Source organism: Macaca fascicularis, chromosome 3, assembly GCF_037993035.2.
Source record: "Macaca fascicularis isolate 582-1 chromosome 3, T2T-MFA8v1.1".
NCBI classification, from domain to species: Eukaryota; Metazoa; Chordata; class Mammalia; order Primates; family Cercopithecidae; genus Macaca; species Macaca fascicularis.
In genome coordinates, this window is record NC_088377.1 from 48,402,422 (window position 1) to 48,421,790 (window position 19,369).

The following is a 19,369-nucleotide window of genomic DNA, read 5'->3' on the forward strand; positions in this document are numbered from 1 at the left end:
GGTTTCCTTTTCTCCACATTCTCGCTGGCATTTGTTGTTGCCTGTCTTTTGGATAAAAGCCATTTTAGCTGGGGTGAGATGCTATCTCACTGTAGTTTTTTATTTCATTTCTCTAATGATCAATGATGTTGAGCACCTTTTTATATGTCTGTGTGGTATTTGTATGTCTTCTTTTGAGAAATGTCCATTCAGGCCGGGCGTGGTGGCTCTCGCCTGTAATCCCAGCACTTTGGGAGGCCGAGATGGGCAGATCACAAGGTCAGGAGATCAAGACTATCCTGGCTAACATGGTGAAACCCTGTCTCTACTAAAAATACAAAAAATTAGCCGGGCGTGGTGGCAGGCGCCTGTAGTCCCAGCCACTTGGGAGGCTGAAGCAAGAGACTGGCATGAACCCGGGAGGGGGAGCTTGCAGTGAACCGAGATTGCACCACTGCACTCCAGCCTGGGCGACAGAGACTCCATCTCAAAAAAAAAAAAAAAAAAAAAAAAGAGAGAGAGAGAGAGAGAAATGTCTATTCAAATCTTTTGCCCATTTTTTGATTGGATTATTAGATTGTTTACTACAGAGTTGTTTGAGCTCTTTATATATTCTGGCTATTAATCTGTTGTCAGAGTGTTAGTTTGAAACTATTTTCTCCCATTCTGTGGTTTGTGTCTTCACGTTGTTGATTACTTTTTTTGCAGCACAGAAGATTTTTAACTTGATGTGATTCCATTTGTCCATTTTTGGTTTGGTTGCCTGTGCTTGTGGGGTATTACTTCAGAAATTTTTGCCCAGACCAATGTCCTGAAGAGTTTCCACAATGTTTTCTTGTAACAGTTTCATAGCTTGAGGTCTTAGATTTCAGTCTGTCTCACTCTGTTGCCCAAGCTGGGGTGCACTGGCATGATCTCGGCTCACAGCAGCTTCCACCTCCCAGGTCCAAATGATACTCCCACCTTAGCTTACTGAGTAGCTGGGACTATAGGCATGCACCACCATGCCCAGCTAACTTTTGTATTTTTTGGTAGAGATGGGGTTTCACCATGTTGGCAGGCTGGTCTCTAACTCCTGACCTCAAGTGATCCGCCCACCTTGGCCTCTCAAAGTTCTGCAAAGTACTGAGATTACAGGCATGAGTCACCCCACTCAGCCAGATTTCAGTCTTTAATCCACCTTGATTTGATTTTTGTGTCTGGTGAGATATAGGGGTCTAGTTTCATTCTTCTGCATATGGATATCCAGTTTTCCCAGCACCATTTATTGAAGAGACTGTCTTTTCCCCAATGTATGTTCTTTGTAGCATTGTCAAAAATGAGTTCACTGTAGGTGTTTGCATTTGTTTCTGGGTTCTCTATTGTATTTCATTGGTCTATGTGTCTGTTTTCATATAAGAACCATGCTGTTTTGGTTACTATACCTCTGTAGTATAATTGGAAGTCAAGTAATATGATTCCTCCCGTTTTGTTCTTTTTGCTGAAGATAGCTTTGGCTATTCTGGGTCTTTCGTGGTTCCATACAAATTATAGGATATTTTTTCTATTTATTTGAAGAATGCCATTGGTATTTTGAGGGATTTCATTGAATCTGTACATTGCTTTGGGTAGTGTGGACATTTTTAACAATATTGATTCTTACAATATATAAACATGAAATATCCCTTTTTGTGTCTTCAATTCCTTTCATCAGTGTTTTACAATATTCACTGTAGAGATCTTTCTCTTCTTTGATTAACTTAATTTCTAGGTATTTAGTTTTATTTGTGACTATTGTAAAAGGGATTACTTTTTTATTTTTGCCAGATTGTTCACTATGGCATATAGAAATGCTACTAATTTTTGTATGTTGATTTTGTATCCAGCAACATTACTGAATTTGTTTATCAGTTCCAATAGTTCTTTGGAGTCTTTAGATTTTTCCAAATATCAGTCTCCTTTGTAGCTGAGTTTACAGGTATGTACCACCATGCCTAGCTAATTTTTGTATTTTTAGTAGAGATGGGGTTTCACCATGTTGACCAGGCTGGTCTTGAACTCCTGACCTCAGGCGATCCACCTGGCTCAGCCTCCCAAAGTGCTGGGATTACAGGAATGAGCCACTATGCCTGATCAAAAATGGCATAATTAAACTATGAATATTCTTTCTAAACAATGGGTAAAGTCACAGCGGATTAACTTTCACCTATGTTAATAATCAAATTCTAGTTCTGACAAACGCCCCATACCAACAGTGATTACAGTGATCAAAAATATTTACTTGTTGGTTCTCATTCAGTTCTATAGATTTCTCGTTAATATGCAGGAAAGCATCTGATAATACTTTTGTAAAGTGGTCTTTATTGATTTAATATAAAACTTATTATAGAATACTCCAGGTAAAACATGAGATATAAATGTCACTGTTAGAGCCATCAAAATAATTCTTGTTTTCATTAATAATTGTGGATGAAATTATTGAGAAATGTTGATTCTCTTGTCAGAGCTCAGGAGGAGTTAATGGTGCTAACTAGGGGTGCTTGAACCAGGCTGGAGATAGTCCTATGAGAAGCAGAGGAGCCAAATCTACCTCCCCTGCACTAATTTGGTCATCTCCTTTATATTCCCAAGTATAACAGTCTACACAGACAGTGAGAGAGCTCAATGCATGTACAGAATCCCTGGTTATTTATGCAGTACATTGGATGAAGCCCGTCTTCATTTCAGGGTTCTATTCACAAAGTAATTTGAGGTCTCTCGTGTTCTGGGGCACAGCTTTCTTGAAGAGCAAAGCAGAAGTCCTTAGTAAAATTCAGGCTCCACTTACGGTCCCATCCCTTGACTCAATCTTTAGAACAATGGGTTTTTCTGTTTGAAGAAGTCCTCCTAAGCGTAATTTCAGTGGGATCTGCAACAGTTAAAAAAGCGTATTGAGTAGTATTAAATAAAGCAAATGTAGAAAATATAGCATCAAAGTAAAAAAATGCAGTAATGACAATAATGCTTGTAAACATATAAAAACTACTTTCAGCACTATAAATCTTGGATTCTTTACACTTATTCTATAAGATGTGTGAAGATTGGATAGTGAGAGCATTCATCATCTATCATTTAACAAAATATTTATGGAGTACTCTTCTGTGCCAGGCCTGAGACAAATTCATGGGAACCTGTGTTCTTTATTGATTTAAATTGTAAGTAAAATGGATGAGTTTTTAAAATTTAAACCAGATTATTAAGTATGATGGCAAACTATTTTTGAAGAGTCATATAAAGTTAATTTTGTGTATGTTGAAACTTGCAAGGTAATCCTAAGTAGTTATTGTACATTTTAATTATATGGACAGTCTTCAACTTCCAGAGTCCAGTAATTCCTCCCAGTTGAACCTGTCCAGTGTAAAGATGGGAAGACACCTTCAGGAAACATCATCGTTTTATTTTTTATCTTCTCCTCTTGGCTCCTAAGGGTAGTGCAAGTGGGGAACCTCTCAATTCCTACAGTGTTTTGACTCAACTTTTAGCCCCATTCTTATTGAGACACTGCTTCAGTATTGAGGGGACGCAACAGAGTGATATTCTGATCACCATGGAGTAATGGGCATGAAAATGGCCATGGAGATCAAGAAGTGCCAGCTTGGGAGCTTACCAAGGAGTACCTTCCCCATCCCAGGTGTGCCAGAGGACCACTTTTATTCAACGCTGAGTCCCCTGTCTGAGCACATATAGGATAGCTACACAGCTGGCCTAAAGTCACCAATCATATGGAATATGAAAATAATATGGAAACTATTACTACCTTCTTCCTCTCCTATATAGAAAGCCTACCTAAGGGGTGGAGTTGAATAATAAATACGTGAGACTTAGAAATAAGATTTATAGGGTCTTGTTTAATATGAATCAGTGACATCTGTTCTTTAACTTCTTCAGAGAAAATATCTTTCTATAAATATAACACCTTACTATTTAAAAATTTTCAAAACCCAAGAATGTTTTCACTGCAGACAGACATGCATGTGCACATGTGCACACACACACGCACACACACGCGCGCGCATATGCATGAATAGCATTTGTTAAAGGTTCACATTAAGTAGCTTAATATATGTATGCAAGCCATCAACTGCACATCACTCCTTAAACATTGACCAAATGCTTGCGTTAGATACAGTCCCTTGCAAGGCACCACTGGGATATTTTAAAAGGAATAAAATGAGAGGATATTGTTAATGGAGGTGGGAAGACATTCTTAGATACACAGAAAATATAGAGAATAAAACTCAATGATTCAATGGCAAATTGTGAAATTATATGATAATAGCCTCCAGTATCCAATAACAGAGCAGAGAAGTAAATGGGCCCTGGACTAGGAGGAGAAGACACTTTGGAGGGGCTTGGAAATTGAACTAGGACTTGAAAGATAAGAACAAAATGAGGAGAAAGGGAACAACATTAATAGAGTTATAACTGGGTTGAAATGGAGCCCAACTGAATGGAGCTAGGCACCTGGAAGGTGAGGTCAGTCAGGATGGCCTTGGACTGTGGTAGCCCTTCATGTCCACCAGAAATGCCTTAAATTAGTCATTCTCAACCTTGTCTTCAGATAAGAAACAATGGGGGAGCTTTTAAAGCTACACTCTGGGCAAATTAGTTTAGAATTTCTGTGATATCCCAGGCATCATGAATTTTTAAAGCTCCCTGGTGATTCCAAGGTACAGTTAGTGGTTGGGAGCCACTGTCATGAGAAAATTTCTGTAAGTTCTGGTAGGGGAGAGCAGCATTCAAAAGTCACAACAAGGTAATCATTGCACTTTATGATTGTGCAAAATACTTCCCCATCTTTCCAATCAACTTGAAACTGAACTTAAACTTTGCTCAAGTTCAAGGAGACTGCAGATAATCATGCCATGCTAATCTATATGGACTTCACATGATGTTTTTAATGCTACAGCTTTTGACCTCGAGAACTGAAGCGCCCTTAAAGATCACAGATGGGTCCAAATTGATTCCTTGGCCCATAGGACAAATTAGTAAAAGATTAAACAAGCATATTCTTTTTAAAAAATATAGACCTTTCAGTTAAAAGAATTCTTAATAAAACATTATTTTTATAGAAAATTGACTAACCTGTGTTTCTTTACAAGGTTTGAAGGAGAAGTTCTGAAGGACTCTGATTATAGCAAGTTTCATGTTCATGAGAGCAAACCTCATGCCAATGCAGTTTCTGGGTCCATTTCCAAAGGGCGTGTATATGTAAGGATCTATGTTGTCATTGTTCTTCTTGCTGAACCTGGTTCCACATTGGTAGATTTTTTAAAAGTTAATGACATAATGCCCCTAAGAGTTACATGTAAGGTTTCTTACTTAGGGCCCACCCCTCCTCTAGTAGTACACAGGATACTTTTGTGGGCTGGTCACTGAAATCCTGCTATGCTTATTTTGCTATGAGAATTGTACGCTACAGATCCTTTCTACTCTCCTTACACTATAGGAGCTTTCAGTCTTGTTGAGATGAGATAAATACTGTTGCAAAGAATACTTATTTCTAAACACTGAAATTATATTCAGGGTGGTGATGTGTTCACACTATAAAAGGCACATAAGTGATGAGACTGAGTGATGGAAAAGTAGGTTCCTGCCTCAAGTCACACTTACGTTGGTCATGAGGAAGGAGAAGGGGAAACTGTCTTGCACTATTTCAAAATTGTTATTTTGCACTTTCCTTCTCATCTCCTCTCTTGTTTTTCCTAAACCTCCTCCTTCTCCTCCCTACCTTGTCTTATCCCTCCTTCTCCTCCTTCTTCTTCTCTCCATCTCTCCCTCTTTCTCCCCAACACCTCTATAGAATAATTGAAGTCAGATAATTTACACAGGCATACGATGCTACTATACCAAGGTAACGCGGTATCATCACTGCTTTCTTTGTCTATCCCTTCCACTAAGCTATAAATTCTTTGAAGATTAGACCCATGTTTTTATTCAAATTTTATTCCTAAATATTTGATTATATTTATGAAAAAATATTCATTTGGGGGACATAATAATAGCATTGTGATCATGTGTTTCTGAAAGAGTCCTTATATTTTGGACACTTATGACCCGTAAGGACATAATTGATGACCTTCATCTTAAGTTTTTGGGACTGTGGATGGCTGTAGTTTTCTTTTTTCTAGTCTGTGGTTTGAAAAGTGTGACAATAATCAATTTGATGATTTAAAAAAAACCTCTAAATATAAAAAGACAAGCAAATTATTATATAAGCCCATGACCGTCCTATAGATTAAGAGAGACAGAATATGCTTGAACCAGGCTGGTTCAGGGAGGGGTCCCTTCCCAGGGGCCTTGTACCTTTCAGGGAGGAACTTCTCAGGCTCTGGCCAGTACTTTGGGTCATGATGAAGAGCATAGCTTGGAATCATCACCACCACCCCTTTGGGTATGAATATCCCATTGATTTCAACATCTTTTTTGCAGACCCTCTCAAGTCTCATAGCAATTGGGAATATTCTGAGCGTTTCATTCACCACCATGTCGAGATACTCCATCTGTAGCACAGTATCATAGGTGGGTGGTGCCTGGAAAGAAAGAAACAGATTTGGATAAATTGAGATTTTGAATTAGCTTTTAACTCAGTCCATGCAGTACTACTGAAGTATTAGGAGCTCCAGAGACTAACTCATACTGGTAAAGGATCGAAGCAATTATAAAGTGTTTTAATAACTGTCGTGCCCATTGATGTGCTCAATGCCCCACTGAGACGTGTGGAGGTGTTGTGAAGAGGGGAGACATTTGGGACAGCTCTCACCCTAGGGACTGAAATCCGTAGCATAACCGTGTAGTGGTTTTTGTTTCTCATGGAAACAAATGTGACTAATAGGCTATGACCACTAAGATCAAAAAAATATGAGAAAGTGATTGTTACCTTTCAAAAGCAGGTCACACGTCTGTAATCAAAAAAGTAAAAACAGATAAAAAGAGCAAATTCCTGTGTTGATGTGTGGACACAAGGAGGGGAACATCACCCACTGGGGCCTTTTGGAGGTGGGGGGCGGCGGCTAGAGGAGGTATAGCATTAGGAGAAATACCTAATGTAGATGATGAGTTGATGGGTGCAGCAAACCACATGGCACATGTATACCTATGTAACAAACCTGCACATTCAGCACATGTGCCCTGGAACTTAAAGTAAAACAATAATAATAAAAAAAAGAAAGATTTACAATCAATTCATGGAATATTTTTAGTGTTTGCCTTGTGTGTGTGTTTATACAAATATGCTCAAACCAAAAAAAAAAAAAGAAAAAACAAATTATCTGTGCTACACAAGGATTATTGGTTGCACAGTCCTGCTTATATATATAAAACAAAAGAGTTACAAAGCAGGATTTGTATTTTATATATACACACTTTTGTTATATAAATAAAATGTGGAGAGAGGCCGGGCGCGGTGGCTCAAGCCTGTAATCCCAGCACTTTGGGAGGCCGAGACAGGCGGATCAGGAGGTCAGGAGATCGAGACCATCCTGGCTAATACGGTGAAACCCCGTCTCTACTAAAAAATACAAAAAACTAGCTGGGCGAGGTGGTGGGCGCCTGTAGTCCCAGCTACTCTGGAGGCTGAGGCAGGAGAATGGCGCAAACCCGGGAGGCGGAGCTTGCAGTGAGCTGAGATCCGGTCACTGCACTCCAGCCTGGGCGACAGAGCGAGACTCTGTCTCAAAAAAAAAAAAAAAAAAAAAAAAGTGGAGAGAAACACTATATTATATAAAATCTCTATAAAATAATTTGAGGACAAACTAGTCCCTTTCTATCCCAAAAATGACAAAGAAGGTTCTGGTTGGATGTAACCAGAGCACACGATTTCAGTGCTAGTGGAAGTTATAAGGAGGATAGAACCCCACGCAGCCCTGTCCTCACTTGCTGAAACAGTCTCCTAGTTGTTGCTTCAGGGATGGACTGTAATCTCTAAAGAACATTCCTTTGTGTTCACCTCACTGCCAGCCCCAAAGCCGTGTCTCTTCATGCCACAAAGAATCCCAGTTTTGGCAGAGGTCTGAAAACAGTGGAGGTGATATGCACCTAGTGTTTGGTGTTATATTTGGAAAGCAACATTATTGAGTTTTAAGACTAGCTCAGGAGACAGATACCCTGGTTCCTAGCCTGGCTTCTTCACCAGTTACTACCTGACTGGAACATAAGATAGGTGTGGGGGGACCTGGGTCAGCCTGCACAGCACACCCAGGGCCAGGCTCTGTCAGATCCCAGCCAGACCAGAGCAAGTCCTGTCAATATCAGCAGAGCTCACTATCCAACCATGATGTGTGCAAGAGTCATGAAGTGGGGAGATATTCGGGATGGCTCTCACCCCAGGAACCGAAATCCTTAGCATAACCACGTAGTGGTTTTTCTTTCTCATGGAAACAAACGTGACTAATAGGCTATGACCACTAGCATCAAATAAAATATGAGAAAGTGATTGTCACCTTTCAAAAAAAAAAGGTCACACGTCTGTAACCAAGAAAGTGAAAACAGATAAAAAGAGCAAATTCCTGTGTCCATGTGTGGACACAGGGAGGGGAACATCACATACCACTATGGTGCCTGCTCCAACCACAAAATTCACAACCAAAACTGACATGAAATGAGTGTGAGCAATAAATGCTTATTGTTAGATGCCATTGAGGTTTTTTGAGGTTTTTTCCTTAGCATTATTGTAGTAACAGAAAGCAGATGAACCAGGTACAGCACTGTTTTACAAAGATCTTATGATTCTGCCAGTAGCAACAATTCCCTATGTTTCTTTCTTTTCTTTTCAGACTCTTCCTACACAGTGTCAGTGAAAGAATCAGTGATTATGCTTTTTATAAAAATTTTCCTGGGGAGTGGTGAGGAGACATTTTTGCTAAGGCTTCAGCTCCTCCCTCCTTCTGCATGTATCATCCACTCACCTTATTGGGTAAAACTGTATCAATTTCCTCCTGCAGTTTCTGCTGGACATCAGGGTGAGTGGCCAGCTCATATATAATGAAGGAAAGAACACTGCTGGTGGTTTCATAGCCAGCAAAAATGAAGATAATTGATTGGGCCATGAGCTCCAGATCAGACAGAGCTGAAAGGAGAGGAAAGACATTTTAGGTAAATCAGGTCAATGTAGGGCATCATAGTTTAGATGAAGAGAAATCTAAATGAAGCCCTCAAATACCTAGGGGAAAAAATAGAAAAGCAATTCAGAGGTACACTTGGGGTGGTTTCACTCTGATGTGTATCTTACAGAACCAGAATGAGGCAAATCATTTTAATCTAGTTTTCCCCAAGGTCTTCGAGAATGTGGGCCATCCACTCCTCCTCATGCTATCCCCGCCACCTGCATGGCTGTGTAATTTCCAGGGAGAGCATTTCTTCCTAACATACTCAGTGTTATGGATGTGCTCCTTGAATGATCCTAAAAATACTTTATTGTAAGTTAATATGAGGTAGTCTTCTCCCCCAAGAAAAATGTAATTTATTTTAGCTACAATATACCTTGACAAACTTTGAGAGAATTTGCAACATTAATGGTTAAATGTAGGGAAAATTAAAGGATGTTTCCCATAGATATGTTTGAGGGAACTTAAGGGACCAATGTTGGACTACAGACCACCTCTTGGTACCCAAAGTGTGGTCCAGGGCTCAGAAGCATCTGGGAGCTCGTTAGAAATGCAAAATCTCAAACCCCACCCTTGAACTACTGATTCAAAATCTGAACTTTCACAAGATGTGGTGATTTGTGTGCATAGCCTAGCTTGAGAAGCATGGATTATATCTTTGAGAGGCATCAGGTGATAGATCTAGGCTACAGTTCTCAGAATTGACTATCTCAGGATGTACAAGAATGAGAGATGGGGCCGGGCGCGGTGGCTCACGTCTGTAATCCCAGCACTTTGGGAGGCCGAAGCAGGCCAATCACAAGGTCAGGAGATCGAGACCATCCTGGCTAACACGGTGAAACCCTGTCTCTACTAAAAAATACAAAAAATTAGCCAGGCGTGGTGGCAGGCGCCTGTAGTCCCAGCTACTGGGGAGGCTGAGGCAGGAGAATGGCGTGAACCTGGGAGGCAGAGCTTGCAGTGAGCCGAGATCGTGCCACAGCACTCCAGCCTGGGCAACAGAGTGAGATTCCGTCTCAGGAAAAAAAAAAAAAAAAAAGATGAGAGATGGACAAAAAGCTAGATGAGTGGTGTTGATTGCAATCTGATGAATGGCATTAAGATAGCATAAGCTCCTATGATGACAGGTTGGCCCCCCTTCTGGTTTTCTCCTGAGGGAAGGTCAGGGTGGTCTATCACTGGTCTGTTTGATCAGGGCTGGATTAGGACTTTTAAAGACCTAGAACACAGAAATAAATATGGTGCCTGCTCCAACCATGTAATTCACAACTAAAACCAATATGAAAGGAGTGTGAGAAAGGTTGACAGAGCTGTGATTTACCAGTGAAGACTTCTGTGATGCAGTTGTGGGTAAATTCAACTACCTAATCATTGCATTCAGTTATCATGAACCTGATGATACTGATGTGAAATTGAACTATAATCTCAAAGTTTAGAGCTCTGCTGTCCAATATGGTAGCCACTATCCACTAGTGGCTATTGAAAATCAAATTGTATTCAATTAAACTGAAATACCATTTAAAATTGATCTTCAGTGGCACTAGCCATATATCCAGTGCTAAAAAGCTATACGTGTCTTTGATTTCTATATGAAACAATAAAACAATAGACTATTTCCTTTATTACAGCAAGTTGTATTGGGATAGACAGATGAATAGATAGATGATAGATAGATAATAGATAAGTAGATAGATGATAGATGGATAAATGATAGATAGATGATAGATATATACATAGATAGATACATAGATAGACATACAGACAAAAGTAGATGTAGACATGGACATATTTAAAGCGATATGCTGGAGTCAGTCCAGTCCTGCTCTCTAGAACCAATAGTTAAATATTCAGGAATTTTAAAAGATGGTTGCCAAGTCTTGGTGGCTTGAAATTGACCATGGTCATCATTTCACCACTGTCATAGTCACAGTGACTTCAGTAAAAACCATACATGGGTTGTAAAATTAGTAGGTGAAACATTGAAGACAAAGAGGATATTTACACGGTCTCAGAGGTTATCCCCACAAGTTGCTAAGCCATTCCAAAGGAGAAAATAACTTTGCAGTAGATTAACCTGACGAACATACTTTCAACAAGTACTGCCAGCTAAAATCACCCTGATTGGAACAGTGTGGCTCCTGATTGGATGTTAGATGTATTAGGTTGCTGCAAAAGTTATTGCGGGATTTTGCCATTACTTTTCATTGCTTTTTTTCTGCAACGAAAAGTACTTTTTCAGCAACCTAATAAATTTACAGGCAGAAGTTTTGATTCATTGGATCTGGAGGAGGCCGAGAACTGGCATTTGATCTGATGTAGGTGACCCACAGACCGCCGACTGGCTTTCTAGCATGCCAGGTTTGCTTAGGTTGCCCTTTAATCTTAGAACATGGCTCTCTATGCCTGTATGCCTCTAGAAAGTGCCTCCAGCTACCATTTGTAACATCCAAACATGTGTCGTTTTGCTATGTGGCAGAAATTCTCATCCTCTTGGAATACTTCCTGCACATTTCAGAACAAGGCCCTCCCTCTGAGTGCCCCACTAGTAGCCCCCAGAAGCACTCTGGTTACCTTTGTGGGACTCAGTTTCTTTCGAATTCTGAGAGTCAATCATCAGCTGAAGGAAATCCACTCGGTGCTAGAAACAAAAAGAGAAATTTCATTGACAGAAAGTGGCTCCTGAAGTCAGAAGTAAATCAGAAGAGCAGTCCTCGATCTCCCTTCCAAGAGTATGGGTCCTTGAAGACCAGAAATCTGACGGGTGTTGCCTGAGTCACCAGTGAAAAAAATACCCTTCTAAATCCTTGGAAAGCAGGATGTTTTCCTGAAACAAATCTGGCTATCATGTGAGAGGGCTCAAATTTAACCCACACTACACTTCAGCAGGTGGCCTGATAGGGCCTTTCATTGGAGAATGGGTAAAATAACAGGTTTAAATGAGTCCACCAATCTATGATCTGGGGAAAGCATAATACCAGTAAAATATATTTCCAAACAGTAATGTTTATCCTCTGTCAATTTATTGAAAGGAAATAAAGTGGTAAAGTTTTATCTCGATAAAATTTATGCCAAGGCATACTAACTGTCGTGTCTGATATCAAATTTTATGTGCTATCTCTGACTCATTCTCATATCTCCTTCTCCAAACTCCACTTTCTGCATTCCTACCAAATGAATTCTCTTGCTCTAAACATGAGTAGTCTTTATGTTAAAATCATTCTTTAAAAACATACAGGTAAGTGCACCAATCATATGTATATTATCTAAAAAATTATGAAAAACTAAACATCCTCCTATAACTGCCACCAGATTTTACCTTTTGTGTATCTTTGAGGCGACTTTCTTTTATCCTTTTTACAGATTTTCTTAAAAAACTTGTAACTTCTCTTGGAAAAATAGAGATATTTAATACTTCAAGAATTGGGATGATAAATGGGAAGATTGCTGTAGGAAAACCAAAACAAAAACAGAAAAAGAAATCCATTGTGAAAATGCAAAATTTACCTGGAGCAATTCTAATTTTCTCTACCAATCAGAAGAGTAAAAGACATCAAGGTTCTCAACTGGAAGCCATTCCTTCTATGACTTTTGCCCTCTCACAGGCCAGTGGCTGAGCAAGGGCAGGTCTATGCATAGGGACCACCACTACGGCAGTGAGATCAGCAGCCCCTTGTGCACCTTTTGAATGATAAAAGGAACAAAATTCAATGCCTTAATCTCTTTGCCTTTATCTATTGGACTAGAGTCTCCTAGAATAACCCAAATCATAATCTGAAGCTCAAAATTAATCTTGCTGTTCAAGAAATAGTAGGTAGTCAAGATAGAAATAACACAGCATATCTCTGTCACCTCACAGCATATCTCTGTCACCTATCATGGAATAAAGCTAAAATCAATAAGGGAAAGAAAATTGGGAAACTCACACATATGTGGAAGTTAAAGAATAAACGTTTAAGTAACCAATGAGTCAAAGTAGAAACCGAAAGGGCAAATAGAAACTGTTTTGAGGTGAACAAAAATTAAGATGTGATAGGCCACAATCTCATGGGATTTAGCAAAGAAATTGCTCAGAGGGAAATTTGTAGCTGTAATGTCTACATTTAGAAAAACAAAAAATCACAAATCAATCATCTACATTCATGCCACAACACAGTAAATGAGGAAAGGCAAACTAAGTCTGAAACCAGCAGAAGAAAGAAAATAATACAGACTAAAGTACAAATTCATGAACTAGAGAATTAAAAAAACCCTGACAAATGAATATCATTTCTATGAAGTGTCCAGAATAGGCAAATCTATAAAGGCAGAGAGTTGATTAGCGGTTGCATATGATGACAGGGTTTGTGGCAGGGGGTTGATAGCTAAAAATGTACGAGGTCTCTAGATTGACAAAAAAAGTTTTAAAGTTTTAAATGGTGATGGTCACACATATCTTCAAATGTACTACAAATCACTGAACTGTACGTTTTAAGTGGATGAATTACATGGTGATTTACATCTCAATAAAGCAGTTATTTTTAAGCGAGGAAGAGAGAAAAGGAAATAGTAGTCCACATACTTATTGAGAGAAAGAATGGATCTAAGAAATCAAATCTTAAAAGCTTCTTGGTGTTTTCCACAAAGGGGTCTTGTGGATTGTTGAGAGAGTCGATATTCACTCCAAATGATGTGCTAGTGATCACGTCCATGCTGTAGGCCCCAAAGACACTGAGTGGAGAAAGATGTGGAAAATTAAAATCAGCACCTCTTTACCATCCTTCTACTATACGTGCAACAGGAAACCCATATGTCCAGTCAAGACAGATAAAGAGCCACAGACTTTCAGAACTATCTACTGGATCATATCCCATCACTCTCCATCAGAAGGTGGTTATCGGGTGCCAGTGATGCCGCTGGCCCTATGCTGGGGGTGATGGAGATACTTGACTGAATTAGACTTACCTCTGAGGTCAAGGAGCCCAGTCATAGGAAGACAGAGACCCATTATCAGAAAACTGTAGTAGCAGATGTTGAGTGTGGATGATACAAGATGTGTAAGCACTGTGCTTCAGCAGGACAAGAGTAGAATAATTAACTCTTCCTAAGGGGCTCAAGAAAGGTGGCATTGCCTGACTACAGACTCTATGCCCAGAGCTGATTCCTCTTCAGCACTTTACAAAGCAACACCACCCTGTTCTGAGTTCCTAGGAATATCATCCTTATTCTCTATACTCCCTGCTCAAGCTTTGGAAAGTTCCACTATCCCCAGCTGTGGTGAGCTGAGGTTGCCCTGAAGGCAGAATTATTTTTGTAAAATATAATGACCAAGAATGTTCTGGTTAAAAAAAAAGAATCTCTCAAAATTTGATTTGGAAATTTCTATAGTAAGTGACCACATATCCCGGTCTGCCCAGGACAGGCTCAGATTACACCTGTTGTTCCTGCATAAGTGTAGACAGCAAAAAATAGACTTGCCCTACCTCTAACGTTTTTACCACCTTTTCTCCTTGAGACCAGAGGAAGCAGAAGTGGTGGGAATTGTTAATATTTAGTATTCTACTGATATCCTCAGAAAAAAACATGAAAGGATCAAAGTTATTCTAAGTTCTCCATTATAACTTTCCCACCCTACTCACTGCCAACCAACAGATACCAAGTGCCTTCGCCTTCCACCATCCCATACACTCCATGCTTAAAAATTTGGTACAATCACACTTTTTCCCCCTATGTATTTAGTCTTCCAGAATATCCAAGGTGATGATTTAATGGATATGTAAACCCTGGCCCCTGTGCACAGGGGAGAAGATCCTTTTCCTCCAGCTGCCCCATCTCATTGGAGCTTCCCCATCTTGGGAGACCCATTGAAGTTGCATTACCACAGCCCTCCTTTTGTCTGGTCATAGAATAACCCAACAGTGGGAATATCAGCTCCATGGCAGGCAGCTGGAGGGGATCATGACAGCTCAGAACCCCAAGGCTGTGCTCCTACTTACTCTTTCAAGGTGACAGGCTTGCCTGTCTCTGCTTCCCGCCTCAGATTTCTCACCAACACATCTCCATACTTGGCAATGATAGGGACCATCTAAACACAAAACACAACACCACCCATAGTAAAATGTGCAGACTCTAGTCCCAGAAGGACATGGCTTTCCCCAGCACGGAGCCGTAAGTGACATTTTATAATGAATTTTGTGATGTCTTTTCTGTACATAAAGATAAAAGACCATATTTAGGAAGCTCAAATTCAGCAGACTACCCCTTGGAAAGGGACTGTGATCTTACTTTATACCTGTCCCCACCAGGTTCATTCTTTAAGTTTCTTATTAAAACTCATGTTGTTTTCATACCTCCTTGAGTTTTCCGCTGGTGAAGGTTGGAGAGAGCAATGACCGTATTCTCTTCCATTCTTCATCCTCAGCTATAGAGATGGCATTTTTCATAAATCCCACTGGACCAAAAGGCTAGAGTTCAAAGCAGAAACATTCTGTCCTACATCAGTTGTGGAGATCTCCATGGTTGTAGAAAATGTGTTAAACAGGCATCACATATTCAACAATTATTTAGTGACCATCTACTAGGTGACAGGCCCTATGCTAGATGCTCAATACAGATTTATCCCAGATGCCCAGTGTCCTGGGATGTATTTGTGTGAGGTGGCAGCATTCGGGAGACCCAGCCACCTGATGTGGTCTCCAGCCTGTATATCCCAGTCACCTTTTACATGCAAATTATCCACATGGTAGGGAACGTGTTCTTCCAGTAGAACAGACAGAATCAAGACCTAGCACTTCTGCAGTGTAGAGAAGGAGGGGAGACAGACAAGCAGGTGACTTTGGTGGATTGTACGTTGCCTCAGACGAGCTGTCAGTATGTTCTCCTACAGCATGGGCAATGTGAAAAAGAGGTGCCTCGATGTGGTGGTTTACAAAAAAAATAGTAGGTAATACCTTTAAAACTAGGAACATATTTTGAAGAAATAACATGATTTCATAAACATTCTTTTCTCTTAATTTTTTATTCCATTGATAGAAAGAAAAAAAAAGAGATAATTATTTTTGCCAACTTGGAACTGGCCTATCAAGCCAACACATTGAAACTTTCCTTCATCTTCCATAACCATATTTTTTTATAATGAGTACTTCCAGCATTCATTTATGATAAAAACTCAGGAAACTAGGGAGAGAAAATTCCTCAATTTGATAAAGAGAATCTAAAAAAAAAAAAAAAAAAAACAGCCCACTTCATCAAAATCATGCTTAATGATCAAAGACCAAAGGCTTCCCTCCTAAGATTAGGGACAATTCAAAAATTCACCACATTTACTCAACATTATACTGGGAAGTCCTAGTACAATAGACAAGAGAAAATAAATAAAAGGCATACAGATTGAAAAGGAAATCAGAGAATTGTCTCTATTTTCAAGTGACATAATTGACAATGTGTAAAATCTCAAGGAATATACAAAACGACTTCTAGAACTACCATGCCAGTTCTGCAAGGTTCTAGGATACCAGATCAACACACAAAAACAAAGCACATTTCTGTGTAACAACAATCAATATCTGAAAATACAAGAAAAACGTAATATCATTTACAGTCATTCCAACAAAAATGAAATAATTTAGCTGTAAATCTAACAAAAGATGTACAGGATCTCATGCTGAAAACTACAAAATGTTATAAGCAATCAAAGAAAACCTAAGGCAATGGAGAGGCATACTATGTTCATGAATTGAAAGACCAAACAGTAAAGATACAGATTTTCCATAAATTGGTCTACATATTTAATTCAATTTTCATCAAAATAACAGCACATTTATTTGTAGACACTGATAAACTCATTCTGAATTTTTATGGAAAAGCAGAGGACCAGGACGAGTTAAAACAAATCCGAGAAAAATAAGTCAATTAAAGTGGGAAGAATCACTCTACATGATGTTAAGAGTTACTGTACAGCTATTAGAGTCACCACAGTGTGATATTGGTGGAATAATAAACACAACGATCAATGGGACAGAGTAGTACGTGAGAGATGCAAAGAAGTATGCCCAGGTGATTTTTAACAATATGCCCACCTTTCCAAAAATGGCATTGGAAGAATTGGACAGCCATAAGCCACACACACAAAAAAAATGACGCTTGATCTAAATCTCATACCTTATGCAAAAAAAACACAAAATGGATAATAGAGCTACATTTAGTAAAGCATTAAATTTTATGACTTTTAGAAAAAAACAGCAATATAGGAAGGAGGGCTAGGCAGAGAACTTTCAAACTTGGCACCAAAAGCACAATCCAGAAAAGGAAATATTAATGCATTAGCCACCTCAAAATTTTAAAAAGTTTGCTCTGATATGGACCCTGTCAAAGAAAAAGACTTGTCACTGTAGGAAAGCAGGAGGGAGCCACATGGAGACAGAGTGGATCTGCAGCTTGATCATGCTGGTCGTTGCACGAATCTACTAATGTGATAAATTTGCATAGAATGCAAATGGGTTCTGCAGCTTGATCATGCTGATCATTGCACAAATCTATGATTGTGATAAATTTGCATAGAACACAAATGAGGGCACATAAAGTTGGTGAAATCTGAATAAGCTCTGTGAACTTTATCAATGTCAATTTCCTGTACTATAGAATGTGAATATACTGTATTTATAGTTATGCAAGATTGCAAGGTGTTACCATTGGTGGGGATGGGATGAAGTGGACATGGAACCTTCTTGTACATTTTTTAGGCAACTGTCTATGAATAGATAAGAAATTCAAAATATAAATTTAATCAATCAATCAGTATTTTAATTTCAACACATGAATGCTTACCCTCCGGTTTGTGAAGACAGAATAACATTCTTTCACTAGCACTGTTTTGATCATGTTGGGATCTGTGATAGCCAGCACAGGCTGTCGACCATCATAAAAGCTGTGTGGAAAACACAGAGTTGATCAGCCTTATTCTACAGCTAGAGCCCAACCCAGGAAGCCAGACTTTGATCCTGACATTACATAATACCCTAGTTGTACAATACACAGCAATCTTAGGTTCTAGTTCATTAGGTATGACACACAGCAAGAGACTGACACAGGAGTCACCCAAGTCTTCATATGATGAAGGATAATGTGGGCCAAACAAGGAAGAGACACTGAAAGACAAAAGAGCTCTTCTAAGAGACAATGGTTAGAAATGACAGTAGAGCATTTGTTAAGCTGGGTGGTGCATACATGGGTATTTCCCATGCCATTCTCCATAATGTTTCATATGTTTAAAATATTTTATTTTTAAAAAGAATATTAGGTCCGTGACAAATTGAAGGCAAGTAAATCATCAAATGCTCACAGGGATTAAGGGTTTCAATGGCAATTTGTGTAAGGCCTATTGACATCCAGAGCTATGTGTTCTTTTTATTAGTTACATTGCCTGTGTGGGCCATGCCAGCTCCACAGCACCCTGCAGCCAGCACTGCAGTTTCTGATGAATTGATGAGAGAAGATGAAGTACAAAGAGGCAAAAACTTCTCCCACTTGCTTCTAGTGAACAAACACAGCACTGCACCTCTTCCACTCCTCTCACCAAACCTCTAGCCCCTCTGACACGGAACAGCTGCTGCAATTGGCTGAGGCCACCTTATAAAATTACAGTCCAGGTCACTTCCAAGATGGTCAGATAGGAACATCTCCGGTCTACAACTCCCAGTGAGATCTATACAGAAGATGGGTGACTTCTGCATTTCCAACCGAGGTACCTTGTTGATCTCATTGGGACTGGTTGGATAGTGGGGGCAGCCCATGGAGGGTGAGCCAAAGCAGGGCGGGGCATTACCTTACTCGAGAAGTGCAAGGGGTCAGGGGATATCCCCTTCCTAGCCAAGGGAAGCAGTGAATGACTGTGCCTGGAGGAGTGGTACACTGCTGCCCAAATATTGCACCTTTCCCATGGTCTTCGCACCGACAGACCAGGAGATTCCCTCACGTACCTGGCTTGGTGGGTCTGATGCCCATGGAGCCTTGCTCACTGCTAGTGTAGCAGTCTGAGCTTGACTTGGGATGCTAGAGTTTGGCGGGGGGAGGGGCATCCACCATTGCTAAGGCTTGAGTAGCCAGTTCCATGCTCACAGTGTAAACAAAGCGGCAGGGAAGCTCAAACTGGGAAGAGCCTACCACAGCTCAGCAAGGCCTACCATCTCTCTAGGTTCCACCTGTGGGGGCAGGGCGTATCTGAACAAAAGGCAGCAGACAACTTCTGCAGACATAAACATCCCTGCCTGATAGCACTGAAGAGAGCAGTGGTT

General features: G+C 39.9%; 1 protein-coding gene across 1 annotated transcript in view; it reads right to left on the bottom strand.

Annotated features, from left to right (window-relative positions):
* Positions 1–2,302: 2,302 nt before the first annotated feature.
* Positions 2,303–19,369, bottom strand: part of CYP3A4 (cytochrome P450 family 3 subfamily A member 4) — a 30,200-nt gene continuing 13,133 nt past the window's right edge. Inside the window, exons 4-13 of the mRNA XM_045389498.3 lie at positions 17,904–18,003; positions 15,428–15,541; positions 15,074–15,162; positions 13,660–13,808; positions 12,418–12,545; positions 11,673–11,739; positions 8,904–9,064; positions 6,304–6,530; positions 5,083–5,245; positions 2,303–2,866 (exon numbers count right to left, since the gene is read on the bottom strand). Of these exons, the coding sequence (XP_045245433.2) occupies positions 2,771–2,866; positions 5,083–5,245; positions 6,304–6,530; positions 8,904–9,064; positions 11,673–11,739; positions 12,418–12,545; positions 13,660–13,808; positions 15,074–15,162; positions 15,428–15,541; positions 17,904–18,003 (1,294 nt within the window). The 3' untranslated portion in view covers positions 2,303–2,770. The remainder of the gene's footprint in view (positions 2,867–5,082; positions 5,246–6,303; positions 6,531–8,903; positions 9,065–11,672; positions 11,740–12,417; positions 12,546–13,659; positions 13,809–15,073; positions 15,163–15,427; positions 15,542–17,903; positions 18,004–19,369) is intronic.